Raw genomic sequence first — 22,560 nt, 5'->3', positions numbered from 1 at the left:
TAGTGAACTATGGATGATTATACAGCAGGGTAGTGAACTATGGATGATCATATAGCAGGGTAGTGAAATATGGATGATTATACAGCAGGGTAGTGAACTATGGATGATTATACAGCAGGATAGTGAACTATGGATGATTATACAGCAGGGTAGTGAACTATGGATGATTATACAGCAGGGTAGTGAACTATGGATGATTATACAGCAGAGTAGTGAACTATGGATGATCATATAGCAGGGTAGTGAACTATGGATGATTATACAGCAGGGTAGTGAACTATGGATGATTATACAGCAGGGTAGTGAACTATGGATGATCTTATAGCAGGGTAGTGAACTATGGATGATAATACAGCAGGGTAGTGAACTATGGATGATTATACAGCAGGGTAGTGAACTATGGATGATCATACAGCAGGGTAGTGAACTATGGATGATTATATAGCAGGGTAGTGAACTATGGATGATCTTACATCAGGGTAGTGAACTATGGATGATTATACAGCAAGATAGTGAACTATGGATGATTATACAGCAGGGTAGTGAACTATGGATGATCATATAGCAGGGTAGTGAACTATGGATGATCTTACAGCAGGATAGTGAACTATGGATGATCATATAGCAGGGTAGTGAACTATGGATGATCATATAGCAGGGTAGTGAACTATGGATGATCATATAGCAGGGTAGTGAACTATGGATGATCTTACAGCAGGATAGTGAACTATGGATGATCATATAGCAGGGTAGTGAGCTATGGATGATCTTACAGCAGGATAGTGAACTATGGATGATCATATAGCAGGGTAGTGAACTATGGATGATCTTACATCAGGGTAGTGAACTATGGATGATCATATAGCAGGGTAGTGAACTATGGATGATTATACAGCGGAATAGTGAACTAGAAGAAGAAGAAGTCCATCTTCAAACACGTCCACATGCATTCCTAGATGTTTAACACTGCAGGGTTCACCGACCAGGACAGGAAAGACTGGTTCATGTGACTGAATCCGTCAGATTACAAGACAAGGCTAAATTGATGGGGAGGGACAAGTGGGGCATATAGCTTTGAACCTGACTAGTCAGAAACAGACCCCCCCAGGCCTGGTTAATACCTCCCCTGTTAACGTCCACATCAGCAGAGAATAGAAATGGACAAATAAAACCAAACTATCACCAAAGGCCTGGTTTCCAGAGGATGAGGCCTTGCTCAGTCAGGATACGGTTACTATGTCAGTGATACGCGTGAGACTGCAGGGCTGCATTCCTGACAAGTTTGAACTAAACAGATTAGGGCAGTCTGGGATTAAACAGATTAGGGCAGTGATCTACCAGATTAGGGCAGCCATACTGTGATCTACCAGATTAGGGCAGCCATCCTGTGATCTAACAGATTAGAGCAGCCATCTTGTGATCTAACAGATTAGGCAGCCATCTTGTGATCTACCAGATTAGGGCAGCCATCCTGTGATCTAACAGATTAGAGCAGCCATCTTGTGATCTAACAGATTAGGGCAGCCATCCTGTGATCTAACAGATTAGAGCAGACATCTTGTGATCTAACAGATTAGGCAGCCATCTTGTGATCTACCAGATTAGGGCAGCCATCCTGTGATCTAACAGATTAGAGCAGCCATCTTGTGATCTAACAGATTAGGACAGCCATACTGTGATCTAACAGATTAGGGCAGCCATCTTGTGATCTACCAGATTAGAGCAGCCATCTTGTGATCTAACAGATTAGGGCAGCCATACTGTGATCTAACAGATTAGAGCAGAAATACTGTGATCTACCAGATTAGGGCAGCCATACTGTGATCTACCAGATTAGGGCAGCCATCCTGTGATCTACCAGATTAGAGCAGCCATCCTGTGATCTACCAGATTAGGGCGGCCATCTTGTGATCTAACAGATTAGGGCAGCCATACTGTGATCTAACAGATTAGGGCAGTCATACTGTGATCTACCAGATTAGGGCAGTCATACTGTGATCTAACAGATTAGGGCAGCCATCTTGTGATCTAACAGATTAGGGCAGTCATACTGTGATCTAACAGATTAGGGCAGCCATCTTGTGATCTACCAGATTAGGGCAGCCATACTGTGATCTAACAGATTAGGGCAGCCATTTTGTGATCTAACAGATTAGAGCAGCCATACTGTGATCTAACAGATTAGAGCAGCCATACTGTGATCTAACAGATTAGGGCAGCCATACTGTGATCTACCAGATTAGGGCAGCCATCTTGTGATCTAACAGATTAGGGCAGCCATACTGTGATCTAACAGATTAGGGCAGCCATCTTGTGATCTAACAGATTAGGGCAGCCATACTGTGATCTACCAGATTAGGGCAGCCATCTTGTGATCTAACAGATTAGGGCAGCCATACTGTGATCTAACAGATTAGGGCAGCCATCTTGTGATCTAACAGATTAGGGCAGCTCTCACCTGAACAACTGTAAACAAAGACTACCTACACTTCTAGAAAAACTAGCACTGCATAGCTTCACTTTTATAGCGTGAATACTGCATTTGGTTGTGTAAAAAACAAACAAACAAGGATTTATGCAATCCGAGGACACGGTTTGATAATCCGAGGACACGGTTTGATAATCCGAGGACACGGTTTGATAATCCGAGGACACGGTTTGATAATCCGAGGACACGGTTTGATAATCCGAGGACACGGTTTGATAATCCGAGGACACGGTTTGATAATCTGAGGACACGGTTTGATAATCTGAGTTCACGGTTTGATAATCTGAGGACACGGTTTGATAATCTGAGGACACGGTTTACGAATCCGAGGCCACAGTTTACTAAACCGTGCGCACGGATTTCTTTATTTTTCCCCCTCCTATGTGACCCCAGAGGGGCTCCGTACGTAAACTGAGCTTCTGGGCTTTGCTTGAGAGTCCAGTGGGTGAGGTTTGAACACAGACAGATTATATTCTAGCAAATTTGCACCATTGTAACATTTCAAGCACAGATAATCGGTCTTATCCCGGATTCCCACACACTATGGTCCCCGGAAGACAGACGGTATTCTACATGTTCACACACACAACCAGGTAGACAGAGTGACGGTCCAACCTCCACACTTTAATCGGCACAGATGGCTGCTTTCCATGGAAGCTTGATCCCTGGAAAACGTGGAGGGAATGTTTTAGTTGGCCAGAGCTTCCGTTTCCACCGGCATGAAACACGGGGAGAAAAGATTCATTGGCGTTGCTGGCGTAAGGACTGCAGAGCGAAGGTGTTCATTCATTCATTCATTCATTCATTCATTCATTCATTCATTCATTCATTCATTCATTCACAAACCTGCTGATGATGAGGATGAACATCCGGTCATCCGAGTAATTGGGTTTAATGAGCAGGACCATGCACACCCCCAGGACCACGCACACCCCCAGGACCATGCACACCCCCAGGACCATGCACACCCCCAGGACCACGCACACCCCCAGGACCATGCACACCCCCAGGACCATGCACCCCCCCAGGACCATGCACACCCCCAGGACCACGCACACCCCCAGGACCACCCCCCCAGGACCATGCACACCCCCAGGACCATGCACCCCCCCAGGACCACGCACCCCCCCAGGACCATGCACACCCCCCCCCCAGGACCATGCACACCACACCCCCAGGACCACGCACCCCCCCAGGACCATGCACACCCCCAGGACCATGCACACCCCCAGGACCATGCACACCCCCAGGACCATGCACACCCCCAGGACCACGCACCCCCCCAGGACCACCCCCCCCCCCCCAGGACCACGCACACCCCCAGGACCACGCACACCCCCAGGACCATGCACACCCCCAGGACCACGCACCCCCCCAGGACCATGCACACCCCCAGGACCACGCACACCCCCAGGACCATGCACACCCCCAGGACCATGCACACCCCACCACGCACACCCCCAGGACCATGCACACCCCCAGGACCATGCACACCCCCAGGACCACGCACACCACACCCCCAGGAAGAAGCCATGGTGAGCTAAGATATTTGAGCACAAGTGAGGCGGGATCCAACTGTACCAAGACTACCTGACGCACTACCTGATGACAAATCGATGTTAGCAAGGATTGAAATGACCATCTGTGAAATACTAGCAGGTTAATGCCTATGGGACTATTATTTTGAAATTACTTGAAAGAACGCTCTGGCGTCCCAGTCGTAGGCCTATAAATAAATAATCTATACTTACGCCTAACCTTAATCCTAAATTTACCCCTAACCTTAATTTAACCCTGACTTTAACCCTAAACAGCCTCTGCATTTATGGCATGGATGTATTAATAGAACTTTATTTTAGAATTAGAATTTTAATTAGATTTAATAAGAATTAATAAGAATAAATATTGAATTAGAATTAGAATTAGATTTTTTTTTTTAGATTTATGGGAACCAGCCTTTACCAATAATAATAATAACACCACTGTCCTCCCAACAGCAGGTGGCGGTGTTGTTTTAGTTGAACCCTGAAGAAGTAGTTCCACATGGGAGAGGAGGACCTAGCCAGGCTAGCAGCTGTCAGTGTGTACTTTCAATTATAATAAGTCATATAATATAACGAGTTATTACAAAAGACCATCATAGGTAGGTACCCAAAGGCGTTAAAATACTTTACTAATATAATATAACTGCCAAGCTCTGCTTTGGCGGAAGGATATCAGAACAGCTGCTAGCTGCTAGGCTAATCTTTATAGCTAGCATCACAAATCATTATTTGAATCAATGTTTCGAGGATATTTTGAGCTATAAATTAAGATACAATGTTGTTACAGACTTGTGGTGTACATTTACGTTTAAGATAACAACGTTTAAGATAACAACAACAAAATGGTGAGTTTGTTTTCTCAGAAGGGCGGTAACACAGCCCCACTAGCTAGCCTAGCCTAGGCTAACCCTCCATGCTTGGCCCAGGACTAACACAGCCCCACTAGCTAGCCTAGCCTAGGCTAACCCTCCATGCTTGACCCAGGACTAACACAGCCCCACTAGCTAGCCTAGCCTAGGCTAACCCTCCATGCTTGGCCCAGGACTGTAACATGCTTGTGTTGCTGTAGACTGTTTTAACCTTTTAAAAGGGCTGTTGTCTAATGCTGATCTATGCTGGTCTTTGCTGGTGACCATCTTAATGTGATGGTCTTTGCTGGTGACCAGTTTATAGAGGTGGCTGATTAAACTATAGATAATATTTCCCCAAACCACTCTAACATTGAACCTAAATGCACATGATACAACAATATATATCCTGCTACATAGGTAGAACTCTTTGTTAAAGTTCTGTGTTCGGCTGATGTTCTCCTGATGTTCTGTGTTCTGCTGATGCTCTCCTGATGATCTGTGTTCTGCTGATGTTGTCCTGATGTTCTGTGTTCTGCTGATGTTCTGATGTTGTCCTGATGTTCTGTCTTCTCCTAATGTTCTGCTGATGTTCTCCTGATGTTCTGTGTTCTGCTGATGTTCTGCTGATGTTCTCCTGATGTTCTGTGTTCTGCTGATGTTCTGCTGATGTTCTGTGTTCTGCTGATGTTCTCCTGATGTTCTGTGTTCTCCTGATGTTCTCCTGATGTTCTGTGTTCTGCTGATGTTCTGCTGATGTTCTGTGTTCTGCTGATGTTCTCCTGATGTTCTGTGTTCTGCTGATGTTCTCCTGATGTTCTGATGTTCTGCTGATATTCTCCTGATATTCTCCTGATGTTGTCCTGGTGTCTTGTGTGCCCCTGAGGTCTCTCCAGGCTGGTCCAGCTCCAGACCTCCCTCTGAGAAGCCAGTGAAGAACGGAGAGGTGACATCTCTCTCCTCCCTCTCCGCTGGGACCCGCGTCCCCCCCCAGCTCACACACGGTACAGTAACACACACACACACACACACACACACACACACACACTCGTACTTGCACTTGTGAGTTTTGGCGAGTAGTAATACACTGACTACCTACAATAAATGCAATTATCGTAAATTGCTTTGGATAAAAGCATCTGCTAAATTACTAATGTAATGTAACATTTAGGAACTGCTTTTAAATTAATCAAAATCGATATAAAAACACAATGGGTATACTGTTAATACCTGGTGTGCATGGCAAGTTTGTCCGCAATATAATGTTACCCGTGTTTGTTATTGGCGATATACCACAACCATCGACTGAGTTATTGCTTTATACAATACCGACTACCTCAGTGTCTTTTATATAGATTTTAACGAACTCCGCCAAGAAAAGCAGTTTCTAAATGTTGCATTATTGCTCGACTAACGAACGATGCAGGTGACGAGTGCGTTGGAAACATGAAGAACAGAGGCGGAGCCGTCGGAGCTGTGGACAATCGACTCAAGCAGAGAGTTGAGCAGGTTGGACTTGAACTTGGCTAGCGCCATTTTGGCCCTTACAGAGCATTCTGATTGGATGATATGGGACTGATGACATGTCTGTCTTCACAGTATCTGAGTACCCAGAATTCTCAGTATGTAGACCTGGCTGCCGTGGCACTAGAACTTCAAAGACTATACAGGTGAGTTTGGGGTCCTCTTGGACTGGTTTCAGGGCTCATTCATTCATTCATTCATTCATTCATTCATTCATTCATTCATTCATTCATTCATTCATTCATTCATTCATTCATTCATTTTGTTGATAGATTCAGGTGAAAGTGGAGTGTCATGTCTGTGGGGGAAGGTGGAGGGGATATATTGCCGTTGTCGCCCTCTCCCACTCTCCAAATCGCTACTCCTGATTGGCTACTTAATGAATTGAGTTGAATTGAAACCTTTATTTCCCCTGAGGTGAATTTGTTTAGCACACGTCAAGCATACATAAAACATTAAAATGTACGCCCATCACCAACACCGCAATGTCACCAACCATCCAACAATGGTATTTATTTGTTACTCAGATAAAATAGATGTTTAACGTGTTCAGAATGCGACCTAACATCAACATCACTGAGCCCTGAAACGGGTCTTAGCTCCTCTGTTTTCCAGACGTGTGCCGTTACCGTTGTTTGAATCAAAACCTTTTTCAGTGTCTTGAGACACTTAATGTTGTATATTCCTCTCAGAATGGACTACGGCAGACGGAACAAGACGGCATTCAGGATTCAGGTGGAAAAAGGTGAGCGCTTCACTACTTTTTGCATTCAAAATGGATCATTAACCCTTTCGATACGACCACGCCACCGGCAACATTTTAAAAAATATATAAAAAACAAATATTTAATAATATAAAAAAAAATATCTAACAAATCAAAAAAATTCCTCACTCCAACACTTGCTGAAAGCTGAGAAACTGCGCTTTCTAGTATTATAGGGAAAATCCAATTAATATTCGAAATGTTGTCACTGTTCTTTCAGGGTTAAAAAGGTTAATAATTTTCCTAATTGATCACACCCTTTCTTTGTCCTCGGATCGAAACATGACATTTTTTTTTGTTTCTTTCCAGTCCATGAAGTGATATTGGAGAACAAGCACTTGTCCAAGAGAGCCAGACACAGCCAAAAGGATGCTGGGTAAGGAATTAAAAGGCCTTCGGCTGATCTTTGCTGTGTGTTTTTTGTCAGTTAACCTGTTCCGGAGTGATGCTACATTCTATATTCTTCTCTCGTACAGAGATGACAGCAGTGTCTCCGATGACAGCTTCGATAGCGACGAGGACATTCCTGAAAACCCGGTACGTAATTCATGAACGTATTCATGGTTTTCAGTCACGTGACTGGCTCGCGCTGGATTTAAAATGTCTTCTACAGGCCTCTGAACTACACCAAAGTGATCTCGGTGAGTCAAACGTCTTATAATATGCCGTAAATAAGGTCCAGGTTGTCAAAAACGAGCATTGTCCTTTAAACCTACTTATTGCTCTCCCCTCTATCGTCCTCAGCCCACCAACCACATGAACGACTCCTTGACGTCCCTGTATCGGAAAGGCTTTCCTGAGAATGCACCGTCGCCGCGGAGGGACTCGTCTGCAGCCGATAGCCCCGCCTCCACGCCTCGGCCGGCGGCCCACAGCGCCGGCACGCAGGTGTCCGCAGGGGGCTGGTTCATCGACAGGGGGCAGGGCTCCGAGGCAGGGAACATCCTGATTGACCTGTGTGAGGAGGAGATGGCCGACGCATCAGCAGAGGTACGCACTGTATTGATTATCGTCATGATATATTTGGTGCATTGGTGAACTTAAGGATTGGAATGTATTTCAATGATCATAAAAACATAAAATGTATTCATGTGTGTGGAAAGAGATTTGAAAAGCTCTTCATTACGGTCAGTGGTAGACATCCTTGTTTGCGATTGATCACTAACTTACTCTTACAAAACATCCATGCTCGTTCACCGCAGAAACAGATGGACGTTTCAGCGTTGGAACCTCAGAAGACGGCAAAGAAAAGAGCAGTGAGGAAGGCCAAGCGACGGAAAGAGGCGGAGTCTAAAGGAACGGATCGAGATATCGAAGCCAGGTTAATGAGCAAGAAAGGTAGGACGCGAACACAGAAAAGGCTACCCTTTCCACAGCAGAGACACTGCGGGACTCATATATTTGTCTCATGTCCATAGCCAAGATGAAAGCTCACGAACTTGAGTTCCCAACAATGAAGTTCGAAGACTTCGGGGGGAACGAGGAGATATTGACGGTGAATATGCAGCAGCAGTGAGCTTAATGAAATAGCAATTTTTCTAATCAGTTGTTGTGTGACTGCTTTATTGCACTTTTTCCTTGTACAGTACAGCTTCCCATACCTGCAAATTAGGGCTGTCAATTGAATGCGTTAATTTGACTAATTAATTATGCAAACATTAATGTTAATAAAAAATCATCTAAGTTCTGGGGGTTCTGGGGAGGAAAGGTGGAGAACCCTTGAACTAAGGTCCGTGTTCTCACCTTCTCCGACGGTACATTTGAAAGCATTTGACCGCAAATTGAAAATTTGAGAATTTCAAGTCGCATATGTACCCTAAAAATGTCAGTCGCACTGGTACAGAGGAATGGTAGCTTGAATAACAAAACATTCACTAGGATTTCCAGGCCGGTCTGACTTGTGCGGTGCTCTTGTCTGTGTGTGTGGAACCCAGGAGGTGTGCAAGCTGCTGGTCCACATGAGGCACCCGGAGGTGTACCAGCAGCTGGGGGTCCTGCCCCCACGCGGCTTCCTCCTCCACGGGCCCCCGGGCTGCGGGAAGACTCTTCTGGCCCAGGCCGTGGCCGGGGTGAGGCACCCACTACATCCCCACAACTGCAACCACAATCATAGCATGGGTTTAACCCTTTGAGGGGTACTGCCAAACGGGTGTGGTTTCGCTCGAGTGGTCCCTCGGGAGGTCTGGCAGATTTATTTTATTTATTTATTTATTTTTTATGAAGTTTATTTCAATCAATCAATCAATCAATCAATCAAAGCTTTATTTGTATAGCGCATTTCATACCCAGAGGCAACACAATGCGCTTTACAGAGAACAAGGGAGGTGGGCATACGACCCACTCTCTACATATTCCAGAGGGAAGCAAAAAACAGTAATCACCCGGGGGCCAGATAAGTGAGCTGTAAAAATTCTTCCCTGACCCCTCTCAACAAGGCGATGGAGCAAGCTCCTGGATTATGTTTGTCTACCGGCTAAAAACATTTTTAAAGCAATAAATAACATTAAATTACATTTTCCGAGTAAGAGAGGCTAATAACATAGGAGAGACATGGCAAACACTGGTGTATGTCTGTGTGTGCGTGAGTGTGCCTGGGTCCAGATAGAGGCAGGGGTCAGGGGTAGGATCGGGGTAGGAAAAGGATACGGACCCGGGTTAGGGTGAGGGGAAGGGGATCTGAGCCCAGGACTGGTGTATATTTCAGGGACAACATACAAATACATTAGTCTCCTTAGAGAGAAGATGCATTGTACTAGATTATAGCTTTTGCTAATTTCCATCTCCAGTTCCATATACATACAATACAATAAAAATGACGCAATACAACATGCATTCGTACAATACGCTAAAAACAATCCTTCCCCTGGGTGTGATTGCGCTAGAGCGTTCCCTCGGGAGGACTGGGAGATGATTAGAGCGTCTGTTTATGATTGACGCAACAATCAGTGTTCGTGCCACGCGTGCCTATCCACGTAAACAAACTCGCCTTCGACGAGGCGTTCTGCCTCGTCAAAGGATTTCTGCCTTATTTTTTTCAGCTTTTAGATTGCTAATCCAGCGTATAATGAACGGTCAGTGAATCCCGCTGGTGTCCTGACCCTCTCTCTCGCTCCGACAGGAGATGGAGCTGCCCCTGCTGAAGGTGGCCGCCCCCGAGCTGGTGTCCTGACCCTCTCTCTCCTCTGACAGGAGATGGAGCTGCCCCTGCTGAAGGTAGCCGCCCCCGAGCTGGTGTCCTGACCCTCTCTCTCCTCTGACAGGAGATGGAGCTGCCCCTGCTGAAGGTGGCCGCCCCCGAGCTGGTGTCCGGGGTCTCGGGGGAGTCAGAGCTCAAACTCCGAGAGCTGTTTGAGCAGGCTGTGGTAAGACCATCGCCGTTCCCTTACCCTGGTCCATGACCGACGTCTGCTCTCGAACCTGAGCTGAATTGAACTAACCCACGGCCGTACCCTCCCTCACCCCCGCTCAGACCAACTCCCCGTGCATCCTGTTCATCGACGAGATTGACGCCATCACCCCGAAGAGGGAGGTGGCGTCTAAGGACATGGAGCGGAGGATCGTAGCCCAGCTGCTCACCTGCATGGACGGTAGGTTGTAGTGGCACAAAGGGATTTCATGATTCTAATGATTATATCCGTTTGTGGTTCTTGCTTTTTATCTGCCCCCCTCAGACCTGAACACTCTGCCTGTGTGTCCCCTCCGACCTGAACACTGTCTGTCCCCTCCCCTCCGACCTGAACACTGTCTGTCCCCTCCCCTCAGACCTGAACTCTCTGTCTGTCCCCTCCCCTCAGACCTGAACTCTCTGTCTGTCCCCTCCCCTCAGACCTGAACACTGTCTGTCCCCTCCCCTCAGACCTGAACACTCTGCCTGTGTGTCCCCTCCGACCTGAACACTGTCTGTCCCCTCCCCTCAGACCTGAACTCTCTGTCTGTCCCCTCCCCTCAGACCTGAACACTGTCTGTCCCCTCCCCTCAGACCTGAACTCTCTGTCTGTCCCCTCCCCTCAGACCTGAACTCTCTGCCTGTGTGTCCCCTCCCCTCAGACCTGAACACTGTCTGTCCCCTCCCCTCAGACCTGAACTCTCTGTCTGTCCCCTCCCCTCAGACCTGAACACTGTCTGTCCCCTCCCCTCAGACCTGAACACTGTCTGTCCCCTCCCCTCAGACCTGAACACCGTCTGTCCCCTCCCCTCAGACCTGAACACTGTCTGTCCCCTCCCTTCAGACCTGAACTCTCTGGCTGTCCCCTCCCCTCAGACCTGAACACTCTGCCTGTGTCCCCTCCGACCTGAACTCTGTCTGTCCCCTCCCCTCAGACCTGAACTCTGTCTGTCCCCTCCCCTCAGACCTGAACTCTGTCTGTCCCCTCCCCTCAGACCTGAACTCTGGCTGTCCCCTCCCCTCAGACCTGAACACTGTCTGTCCCCTCCCCTCAGACCTGAACACTCTGGCTGTCCCCTCCCCTCAGACCTGAACACTCTGCCTGTGTGTCCCCTCAGACCTGAACACTCTGGCTGTCCCCTCCCCTCAGACCTGAACTCTGTCTGTCCCCCCTCCCCTCAGACCTGAACTCTCCGTCTGTCTCCCCCCCAGACCTGAACGCTCTGGCGGTCACAGCTCAGGTGTTGGTCATCGGAGCCACCAACCGACCGGACTCCCTAGACCCGGCGCTGCGGAGGGCCGGGCGCTTCGACCGGGAGATCTGTCTGGGCATCCCCGACGAGGGGGCGCGGCTCCGGTGGGTCCCCTGTCCGAATGACCGGCTGGGATGTTCTCAGGCGGTCAGCGCATCGAGAGTCGGGGACATTTGGAAATTTAATGCTCAATATGTTACGGGCGGCTGTAGCTCAGTTGGTAGAGCGGGTCGTTCAGTGATCGAAGGGTCAGCGGTTCGAATCCCGGCTCCGACTGTACACATGTACATCGCAGGTGAACGTGCGTTTCCATCTAGAGCTTTAAATCGGATAAAGCATTTATCACAAAAGACTTTTATCGAACAAGATAAAATCCGACGAGATCGACAGTACAAACATTTTGTCGATTTTCATGATTTTTAATCGAATTTTACCGTTTCCATAAGAAATTTTTAATTCGATATAACTTAATTCACATAAAACGTGTGGATGGAAACATGGCTATTGTCTGGCGGAAATCATTTCTAGCGTAAACCCTGACGTCCATATCTGTGCTGACTTCCCTGTTTGTTTCTCTGTCCTCAGGATACTGAAGACGCTGTGTCGGAAACTGAAGCTACCGGTCGACTTTGACTACCAGCAGCTGGCCAGGCTCACCCCGGGGTACGTGGGCGCTGACCTCATGGCGCTCTGCCGCGAGGCCGCCATGAGCGCCGTTAACAGAATCCTGCTGGAGATGCATCAGCGGTCGCAGAGCCGGGGGCCGGGGGACACCGTGACGGAGTTGGAGGCCACGGGGCCTCGGGTTGAGGATCCTCCACCACCAGGTCCCCAAGCTGCTGCAGAGGAGAGCTGCCCAGAAGGACCACGTCCTGAAGTCCTTCCCACAGTAGACGTGTCGCTGGCTACAGAGCCGGCAGCCCCAGAGGTAAGGAGAAACCAGAGCCTCAAACTAGGCCAGCTTTGTGAGGAGGTCACCAGTATTTCCTACCTACAGGTTGAAATGGTACACTTAAAGCCCGCCGTTTACTTGCTGTTACAACACGTACGCATAGACAATCGTTAACGATTAACGAACGTTAATTAACAAACGTTAATTTCAAGCCTTGGGTTTTTGCCGCCTACATCACTGGCTTTGCGAGTCCTTCGGTAGAGGAAGTAACTATTATTCAGTTAATTCTGCACGTAGCCCACTTCTGAACACATTTTTGTCATTCAAACAACTAGGAATTAGTCTTCCTATAAACCAAGTTAAGCGGGTTAATAAGACGACTTACTAAGACAATTTAGGGTTTAAACTGAGTTAAATGCAGCCAAGCCTGCAACTACAGCTTGTCTCATTTGACATCTTGTAAAACGGGTCACACCTCTCGATTCTGTCGGCACGCCGTCTAAAATCACACATTATCGCTTTCTCTGGCTCGGTACAAACAAAGCGGGAAAATTGAGATCTTCTATATGTCAATCTCTGCATAATGCTGCGTTCCTTTTGTATCTGGATTGGGGGATTCCCGAGTTTTGATGTCAAAATCGTCACCTGAACTCGCGTTTTCCGCTAAGAGAGGGCGGGAGGGGGGGGGGGGGGCATTGTTGATGCGTGGAGTAGCCATCTTGAATGACGTCAGCTGCTGAGCTGAAACAAAAGGATCTCTGAAACTCAAGGAACGCCAAACGACACTCTACAAGGATGAATTATTTAATTAAATGTCTTACATGTCAAACGTCTTACATATTATAGCTTTAATAGCCTTAGGATTCAGATTTGCATGGATATAAAAAGTAGATATGAATCTCCTTCACCAGCAGGGGGCGCTGTGTCTGATCTCTCCTTCACCAGCAGGGGGCGCTGTGTCTAATCTCTCCTTCACCAGCAGGGGGCGCCGTGTCTAACCTCTCCTTCACCAGCAGGGGGCGCTGTGTCTAATCTCTCCTTCACCAGCAGGGGGCGCTGTCTAATCTCTCCTTCACCAGCAGGGGGCGCCGTGTCTGATCTCTCCTTCACCAGCAGGGGGCGCTGTCTAATCTCTCCTTCACCAGCAGGGGGAGCTGTGTCTAATCTCTCCTTCACCAGCAGGGGGCGCCGTGTCTGATCTCTCCTTCACCAGCAGGGGGAGCTGTGTCTAATCTCTCGTTCACCAGCAGGGGGAGCTGTGTCTAATCTCTCCTTCACCAGCAGGGGGAGCTGTGTCGCCTGCTGTCCCTGTTGAAGAGCAGCGAGCGTCTGTCGGAGGAGCAGCTGGCCAGCCTGTGCATCCTCATGTCGGACTTCCTGACGTCCTTGTCCAGCGTGCAGCCGTCGGCCAAGCGCGAGGGCTTCGCCACGGTGCCCGACGTCAGCTGGGACGACGTGGGCGCTCTGCAAGACATCAGGGAGGAGCTGACCATGGCCATCCTGGTAGGCCACGCCCTCAACGCCACAGTGACGGCGTGCGTTAGGTTAAGAGGCTACGGGGAGGGGTTAGGCTTGCCTTCAGCACTAGATTGTGCTCTTAGTCACTTGTTTTAGAGAGAAGATGCACTTGTGAGTTATGGCGAGTAGCACATTGGCTTTTCCTACGTTAAATGCAATTATTGTTAGTCGCTTTGGATAAAAGCGTCTGCTAAATGACTAATGTAATGTAGGTTTATTGATGTAACCAAGGTGGTCCCATTGATATAAAACATGGCGGACGTTGAATCACTGGAGACCTGACCAAGCAGGAAATCAGACGGGGTAGATTAGGGGTACTTGGGTGAAAGAAGCAACAACCTCGTAATGTGAGCCAGTCATTTTTAAGCAGTAAGATGCAGTGCGACAACATCGTGTGTGTGTGTGTGTGTGTGTGTGTGTGTGTGTGTGTGTGTGTGTGTCCTCAGGCTCCAGTGCGTAATCCCCAGCAGTTCAAGGCCTTGGGTCTCAGTGCCCCTGCAGGGGTGTTGCTAGCTGGACCCCCAGGTTGTGGGAAAACCCTGCTGGCCAAGGTAACACCCCCCCCCCCCCTAATCTCCCCTGTTCACCAAGGTAACACCCCCCCCCCCCTAATCTCCCCTGTTCACCAAGGTAACACCCCCCCCCCTCTCTCCACTAATCTCCCCTGTTCACCAAGGTAACACCCCCCCCCCCTCTCCACTAATCTCCCCTGTTCACCAAGGTAACACCCCCCCCCCCCCCATCCACTAATCTCCCCTGTTCACCAAGGTAACACCCCCCCCCCCATCCACTAATCTCCCCTGTTCACCAAGGTAACACCCCCCCCCCCCTCTCCACTAATCTCCCCTGTTCACCAAGGTAACACCCCCCCCCCTCTCCACTAATCTCCCCTGTTCACCAAGGTAACACCCCCCCCCCCCATCCACTAATCTCCCCTGTTCACCAAGGTAACACCCCCCCCCCCCCCTCCACTAATCTCCCCTGTTCACCAAGGTAACACCCCCCCCCCCATCCACTAATCTCCCCTGTTCACCAAGGTAACACCCCCCCCCCCTATCCACTAATCTCCCCTGTTCACCAAGGTAACACCCCCCCCCCCCCCATCCACTAATCTCCCCTGTTCACCAAGGTAACACCCCCCCCCCCATCCACTAATCTCCCCTGTTGACCAAGGTAACACCCCCCCCCCCTCTCCACTAATCTCCCCTGTTCACCAAGGTAACACCCCCCCCCCCTCCACTAATCTCCCCTGTTCACCAAGGTAACACCCCCCCCCCCCTCTCCACTAATCTCCCCTGTTCACCAAGGTAACACCCCCCCCCCATCCACTAATCTCCCCTGTTCACCAAGGTAACGCCCCCCCCCCCCTCTCCACTAATCTCCCCTGTTCACCAAGGTAACACCCCCCCCCCCCTCTCCACTAATCTCCCCTGTTCACCAAGGTAACACCCCCCCCCCCCCCCATCCACTAATCTCCCCTGTTCACCAAGGTAACACCCCCCCCCTCTCCACTAATCTCCCCTGTTCACCAAGGTAACACCCCCCCCCCCCCCTCTCCACTAATCTCCCCTGTTCACCAAGGTAACACCCCCCCCCCCATCCACTAATCTCCCCTGTTCACCAAGGTAACACCCCCCCCCATCCACTAACCTCCCCTGTTCACCAAGGTAACACCCCCCCCCCCTCTCCACTAATCTCCCCTGTTCACCAAGGTAACACCCCCCCCCCCATCCACTAATCTCCCCTGTTCACCAAGGTAACACCCCCCCCCCCTCTCCACTAATCTCCCCTGTTCACCAAGGTAACACCCCCCCCCCTCTCCACTAATCTCCCCTGTTCACCAAGGTAACACCCCCCCCCCCTCTCCACTAATCTCCCCTGTTCACCAAGGTAACACCCCCCCCCCTCTCCACTAATCTCCCCTGTTCACCAAGGTAACACCCCCCCCCCCCCCATCCACTAATCTCCCCTGTTCACCAAGGTAACACCCCCCCCCCATCCACTAATCTCCCCTGTTGACCAAGGTAACACCCCCCCCCCTCTCCACTAATCTCCCCTGTTCACCAAGGTAACACCCCCCCCCCCATCCACTAATCTCCCCTGTTCACCAAGGTAACACCCCCCCCCCCTCTCCACTAATCTCCCCTGTTCACCAAGGTAACACCCCCCCCCCTCTCCACTAATCTCCCCTGTTCACCAAGGTAACACCCCCCCCCCCCTCTCCACTAATCTCCCCTGTTCACCAAGGTAACACCCCCCCCCCCTCCACTAATCTCCCCTGTTCACCAAGGTAACACCCCCCCCCCCCTCTCCACTAATCTCCCCTGTTCACCAAGGTAACACCCCCCCCCCATCCACTAATCTCCCCTGTTCACCAAGGTAACGCCCCCCCCCCCCTCTCCACTAATCTCCCCTGTTCACCAAGGTAACACCCCCCCCCCCCTCTCCACTAATCTCCCCTGTTCACCAAGGTAACACCCCCCCCCCCCCCCATCCACTAATCTCCCCTGTTCACCAAGGTAACACCCCCCCCCTCTCCACTAATCTCCCCTGTTCACCAAGGTAACACCCCCCCCCCTCTCCACTAATCTCCCCTGTTCACCAAGGTAACACCCCCCCCCCCATCCACTAATCTCCCCTGTTCACCAAGGTAACACCCCCCCCCATCCACTAACCTCCCCTGTTCACCAAGGTAACACCCCCCCCCCCTCTCCACTAATCTCCCCTGTTCACCAAGGTAACACCCCCCCCCCCATCCACTAATCTCCCCTGTTCACCAAGGTAACACCCCCCCCCCCTCTCCACTAATCTCCCCTGTTCACCAAGGTAACACCCCCCCCCCTCTCCACTAATCTCCCCTGTTCACCAAGGTAACACCCCCCCCCCTCTCCACTAATCTCCCCTGTTCACCAAGGTAACACCCCCCCCCCCCCCCCTCCACTAATCTCCCCTGTTCACCAAGGTAACACCCCCCCCCCCCCATCCACTAATCTCCCCTGTTCACCAAGGTAACACCCCCCCCCCCATCCACTAATCTCCCCTGTTCACCAAGGTAACACCCCCCCCCCTCTCCACTAATCTCCCCTGTTCACCAAGGTAACACCCCCCCCCCCCCCCCCTCCACTAATCTCCCCTGTTCACCAAGGTAACACCCCCCCCCCCCCCATCCACTAATCTCCCCTGTTCACCAAGGTAACACCCCCCCCCCCCCTCTCCACTAATCTCCCCTGTTGACCAAGGTAACCCCCCCCCCCCCTCTCCACTAATCTCCCCTGTTCACCAAGGTAACACCCCCCCCCCCATCCACTAATCTCCCCTGTTCACCAAGGTAACACCCCCCCCCATCCACTAATCTCCCCTGTTCACCAAGGTAACACCCCCCCCCCATCCACTAATCTCCCCTGTTCACCAAGGTAACACCCCCCCCCTCTCCACTAATCTCCCCTGTTCACCAAGGTAACACCCCCCCCCCATCCACTAATCTCCCCTGTTGACCAAGGTAACACCCCCCCCCCCTCTCCACTAATCTCCCCTGTTCACCAAGGTAACACCCCCCCCCCCCCCATCCACTAATCTCCCCTGTTCACCAAGGTAACACCCCCCCCCCCCATCCACTAATCTCCCCTGTTCACCAAGGTAACACCCCCCCCCCCTCTCCACTAATCTCCCCTGTTCACCAAGGTAACACCCCCCCCCCTCTCCACTAATCTCCCCTGTTCACCAAGGTAACACCCCCCCCCCTCTCCACTAATCTCCCCTGTTCACCAAGGTAACACCCCCCCCCCCCTCTCCACTAATCTCCCCTGTTCACCAAGGTAACGCCCCCCCCCCTCTCCACTAATCTCCCCTGTTCACCAAGGTAACGCCCCCCCCCCCCCCCCATCCACTAATCTCCCCTGTTGACCAAGGTAACGCCCCCCCCCCATCCACTAATCTCCCCTGTTCACCAAGGTAACACCCCCCCCCCCCCTCTCCACTAATCTCCCCTGTTCACCAAGGTAACACCCCCCCCCCATCCACTAATCTCCCCTGTTCACCAAGGTAACACCCCCCCCCCTCTCCACTAATCTCCCCTGTTCACCAAGGTAACACCCCCCCCCCCTCTCCACTAATCTCCCCTGTTCACCAAGGTAACGCCCCCCCCCCCTCTCCACTAATCTCCCCTGTTCACCAAGGTAACGCCCCCCCCCCCCCCATCCACTAATCTCCCCTGTTGACCAAGGTAACGCCCCCCCCCCATCCACTAATCTCCCCTGTTCACCAAGGTAACACCCCCCCCCCCATCCACTAATGTCCCCATGTTTGCATGTCCTTATTCAGGCGGTGGCCAACGAGTCGGGACTGAACTTCATCTCGGTCAAGGGGCCAGAGCTGCTCAACATGGTGAGTCATTTCTCGGTGCACTTCCTCGCAGAGCCTGTGGGGGGCGCCAGTTCCGAGAAAACCCCAGAACGCTATGTATTGCTTTAACGTCCCGACAACTGTACTCGTGACGATATTCCTCTTCCTTTGTTTGTTTATTGTTGTTGTTTGTGCCTGTCCTTTCCCAGTATGTAGGAGATATTCCTCCTCCTCCTCGGCCGTTGTTTTATTGTTGTTGTTGTTGTTGTTTGTGCCTGTCCTTCCCAGTATGTAGGCGAGAGTGAGAGGGCGGTGAGACAGGTGTTCCAGAGAGGACGGAACTCCGCCCCTTGCGTCATCTTTTTTGACGAGATTGACGCCCTGTGTCCACGCCGCTCTGGCCACGAGGTGAGAGAACGCTACTTCACATACAGTAGATATATATATATATATATAGAGGGAACGTTACTTCACATACAGTAGATATATATATATATTTAGAGAACATTACTTCATTCAGTAGATATATATATTTAGAGAACGTTACTTCACATACAGTAGATATACATATTACAGTCATTTTTATTATATAAAAATATATCCCCTATATATATTCACGCGCACGCATTCATGCAAACTATACAAAAACGAGTGAGCATTGTGTAGCATCAGTTAGCATCGTGTACTTTTGAACTTGTCACATTAGAACCGACTTCATCGGCGCATACATTTCGCGTCGAAGAATTTGCGTAATCGATGACGTCGACGAATCGTCCCAGCCCTACAAGTACATATGGATACATACAGTAGATATAGCACATCTGTGAGAATGAACCAGGTGAATAACAAGACGTCGGATGAGAAATGTTGTATCCAATCCCTGAATTTACAATCATTATACACTGCTTATTTCTATGAATAGTCTTCAGTGATAATGTTGGTCCATGTGTTCAGTCTAGTTCCAGTGTGTGTTGATAATGTTGGTCCATGTGTTCAGTCTGGTTCCAGCGTGAGTGTTGATAATGTTGGTCCATGTGTTCAGTCTGGTTCCAGTGTGCGTGTTCATAATGTTGGTCCATGTGTTCAGTCTGGTTCCAGTGAGTGTTGATAATGTTGGTCCATGTGTTCAGTCTGGGTCCAGTGTGCGTGTTGATAATGTTGGTCCGTGTGTTCAGTCTGGTTCCAGTGTGCGTGTTGATAATGTTGGTCCATGTGTTCAGTCTGGTTCCAGTGTGAGTGTTGATAATGTTGGTCCATGTGTTCAGTCTAGTTCCAGTGTGAGTGTTCATAATGTTGGTCCATGTGTTCAGTCTGGGTCCAGCGTGCGTGTGGTCAACCAGCTGCTGACGGAGATGGACGGCCTGGAGAGCAGGCGTCAGATCTTCATCATGGCCGCCACCAACAGGCCAGGTAGGAAACACACATCTCCCTAGTCTCACTGACAGATAACCACCAGCTAGGACTGTGTTTTCTTGTGATGTGATTTCGGAGGTGTTATGTAGCGAGTTAAGTCTTTTTAATGAATACGATGGATGAATTTGTAAATTAATGAATGAGTGGGTGAGTGACCAAGGTTAATGCTCTGCCTGCAGACATCATTGACCCCGCGGTGCTGAGACCAGGTCGTCTGGACAAGACCCTGTATGTGGGCCTGCCCCCCCCAACAGACCGCCATGCCATCCTGCTCACCATCACCAAGGTAACGCCCCCTCCCTGACCAATGCCCTTCTCCCCCAATTACTCAGTTTGGCCAAGCAGCCAGCTCTTGGAGTCCTGGTGGTTCCAAACATCTTCCATTTATGAATGATGGAGACCACTGTGCTCGTTAGAACTGTCAAATGAGCTCAGAAATGGGTTCGAATCCCGGTCGTTCCAGGTCCTTTCTGTGTGGAGTTTGCATGTTCTCCCCGTGCCTGCGTGGGTTCCCTCCGGGTACTCCGGCTTCCCCCACCATCATAAAGACATGCAACGTATGAATGTTGGTGGTGGTCGGAGGGGCCGTAGGCAGGCGCTGATTGGCAGCCACGCTTCTGTCAGTCTGCCCCAGGGCAGCTGTGGCTACAGATGTATCTTACCACCACCGGTATGACTGTCTGAATGAATACTGGACTCTGTAAAGCGCTCTGGGTTTCATGAAGGGCGCTATATAAATCCAACTTGATTGAATCTAATACTGAAACGTGTTGCAGGGCGGCACCATACCCCATCTGGAGGAGGACGTGAGCCTGGAGGAGATCGCCCACGACGAGCGCTCTGACTGTTTTACGTGAGTCAGTCCCACCAAGATGGCACTGGGGCGCCATTCTCTGTCTCAGCGTGCCGGGTAGGGTGGCGTGGAAACATGTCAGAATGAGACAAAGTCAGGAAGTCACTGCGTGTCTGTGTGCTCCTATTGGTCCATACAGCGGAGCAGACCTGTCGGCGCTGGTTAGAGAGGCTTCGGTCAACGCCCTGAGAGGCCATCTCCTGACCCAGCCCTCCTCTGCCCACACCGGTAAACAAAACAGCCAAGCCCTCCCCTTCCCACACAAGTAAAAGGTTCTGGTGTATTAAAACCTTTTTTAACAAAATGTTCAGATAAGTTTTGCTAAATGGTGACCTTACAAATGCTTATAGATCTTCCAGAATCCTCATCTTGAAATAAAATGCTATGAAGTAGTGTTTCTTGTGTTTATACGGCTTCATATGTCCTGAAGCAAGAAAGAGCCTTGCTCAACGTTATAGCAATAGTGTTTTCCACTAAGGACTAGCACTTCCATGATTTGCTCAAGGTCATAACAGTACTGTTCAAGGTCATAGTAGTAATGTTAAGGTCATAGCAGTACTGTTCAAGGTCATAGCAGTACTGTTCAAGGTCATAGCAGTACTGTCAAGGTCATAGCAGTACTATCAAGGTCATAGCAGTACTATCAAGGTCATAGTAGTATTGTTCAAGGTCATAGCAGTACTATCAAGGTCATAGTAGTAATGTTAAGGTCATAGTAGTATTGTCAAGGTCATAGCAGTACTACCAAGGTCATAGCAGTAATGTTAAGGTCATAGCAGTACTGTTCAAGGTCATAGCAGTACTGTTTTCCACTAAGGACTAGCATTCCCATGGGCATCAGTCCAATTAAGATGTTTGCTTATTCTGCACTCTCAGGTCACACTTTCTCCAATGGCCAGACAGCGGACATCAGGGTCACCAAGCAGAACTTTGAGGATGCCTTCAAGAAAATACGTCCGTCTGTGTCTAAGAAAGTGAGTTGGATATAGGTTTATAAAATGAAAAAAGACCATCTTTTCGCAGATGTTTAGGATCAATCTGTAATGGATTTTTTCCCCCAGCGAATATCTCAGTTAATACAAGGTGAACATGTCTTCTCTGTACAGGAGCGGAGTATGATGGTTATGGAGGACAGTAAGTGTTAAGGTTCTGAATGTGTCTTCTCGTTACAGGACCGGAGTATGTACGAACAGCTGAAGGAGTCTCTTACCAGGTAGAAGCAGAGGTGTGGAGAGGTACGAGGGCTTGGACCACCCTGATCACCAACCATCAAGTCAAGTCTTTGGACACATCAAAACATATTTAGATATGACAGCAAAGTGCTTTGCTTTGTTTTTTGATCACCTTTTTGTAATCTTGATCTTAGAGTACATGTTTATATTCTTACATTCATGTTTTTGTCCAAATAATTAATTCTAGACGAATTGAAGAAATGGCGCACTGTATGTTGTTTTTGTAAAAAAAAACAAAAAACATGAATAAAAACATAAATATATGTAATTGTGTCTCCTGTGATTACCGAGTAAGTGGTACTCGTCTTATGTGGGCAGTCACTCATCAGTGAAGCTGGATTTTACACATGGTACATGGAACTAATGGCATGTACCCTGCTGTAAGATCATCCATAGTTCACTATCCTGCTGCATGATCATCCATAGTTCACTACCTTGCTGTAAGATCATCCATAGTTCACTACCCTGATGTAAGATCATCCATAGTTCACTACCCTATTAATAC

At 49.6% G+C, this 22,560-nt stretch overlaps 1 protein-coding gene across 3 annotated transcripts; it reads left to right on the top strand.

The window, feature by feature from the left end:
• Nucleotides 1–4,513: 4,513 nt before the first annotated feature.
• nvl (nuclear VCP like) lies at nucleotides 4,514–22,256 on the top strand. 3 transcript variants are annotated; one of them, XM_084460846.1, is made up of 25 exons: nucleotides 4,514–4,631; nucleotides 5,767–5,884; nucleotides 6,307–6,389; nucleotides 6,480–6,550; nucleotides 7,097–7,149; nucleotides 7,478–7,544; nucleotides 7,645–7,705; nucleotides 7,913–8,158; nucleotides 8,371–8,506; nucleotides 8,587–8,663; nucleotides 9,103–9,237; nucleotides 10,429–10,530; nucleotides 10,638–10,755; nucleotides 11,766–11,910; nucleotides 12,392–12,734; nucleotides 13,980–14,201; nucleotides 14,663–14,767; nucleotides 18,537–18,599; nucleotides 18,846–18,965; nucleotides 19,868–19,967; nucleotides 20,150–20,256; nucleotides 20,747–20,823; nucleotides 20,963–21,051; nucleotides 21,700–21,797; nucleotides 21,996–22,256. In XM_084460846.1, exons 3-25 carry the CDS (start codon nucleotides 6,327–6,329, stop codon nucleotides 22,038–22,040), a joined length of 2,643 nt encoding a protein of 880 aa, XP_084316972.1. In that variant the 5' UTR covers nucleotides 4,514–4,631; nucleotides 5,767–5,884; nucleotides 6,307–6,326; the 3' UTR covers nucleotides 22,041–22,256. The 3 variants fall into 3 exon arrangements, with proteins under 3 accessions (XP_084316972.1, XP_084316973.1, XP_084316974.1); XM_084460847.1 differs by having other exon boundaries at nucleotides 4,522–4,631; nucleotides 5,777–5,884; XM_084460848.1 differs by lacking the exon at nucleotides 4,514–4,631 and adding an exon at nucleotides 4,776–4,877 and having other exon boundaries at nucleotides 5,777–5,884.
• The last annotated feature ends 304 nt before the right edge of the window (nucleotides 22,257–22,560 follow it).

This window comes from Borostomias antarcticus (assembly GCF_949987555.1).
Source record: "Borostomias antarcticus genome assembly, chromosome: 34".
NCBI lineage: Eukaryota > Metazoa > Chordata > Actinopteri > Stomiiformes > Stomiidae > Borostomias > Borostomias antarcticus.
This window is presented reverse-complemented; position numbering and strand designations above follow the sequence as displayed.

Coding starts and splice junctions, on each gene's coding strand:
- nvl (XM_084460846.1), top strand. CDS start 6,327: ATGAAGAACAGAGGCGGAGCCGTCGGAGCTGTGGACAATCGACTCAAG. Junction 14,202..14,662: donor AGCTGACCATGGCCATCCTG/GTAGGCCACGCC, acceptor GTGTGTCCTCAG/GCTCCAGTGCGTAATCCCCA. Junction 20,824..20,962: donor GAGCGCTCTGACTGTTTTAC/GTGAGTCAGTCC, acceptor TGGTCCATACAG/CGGAGCAGACCTGTCGGCGC.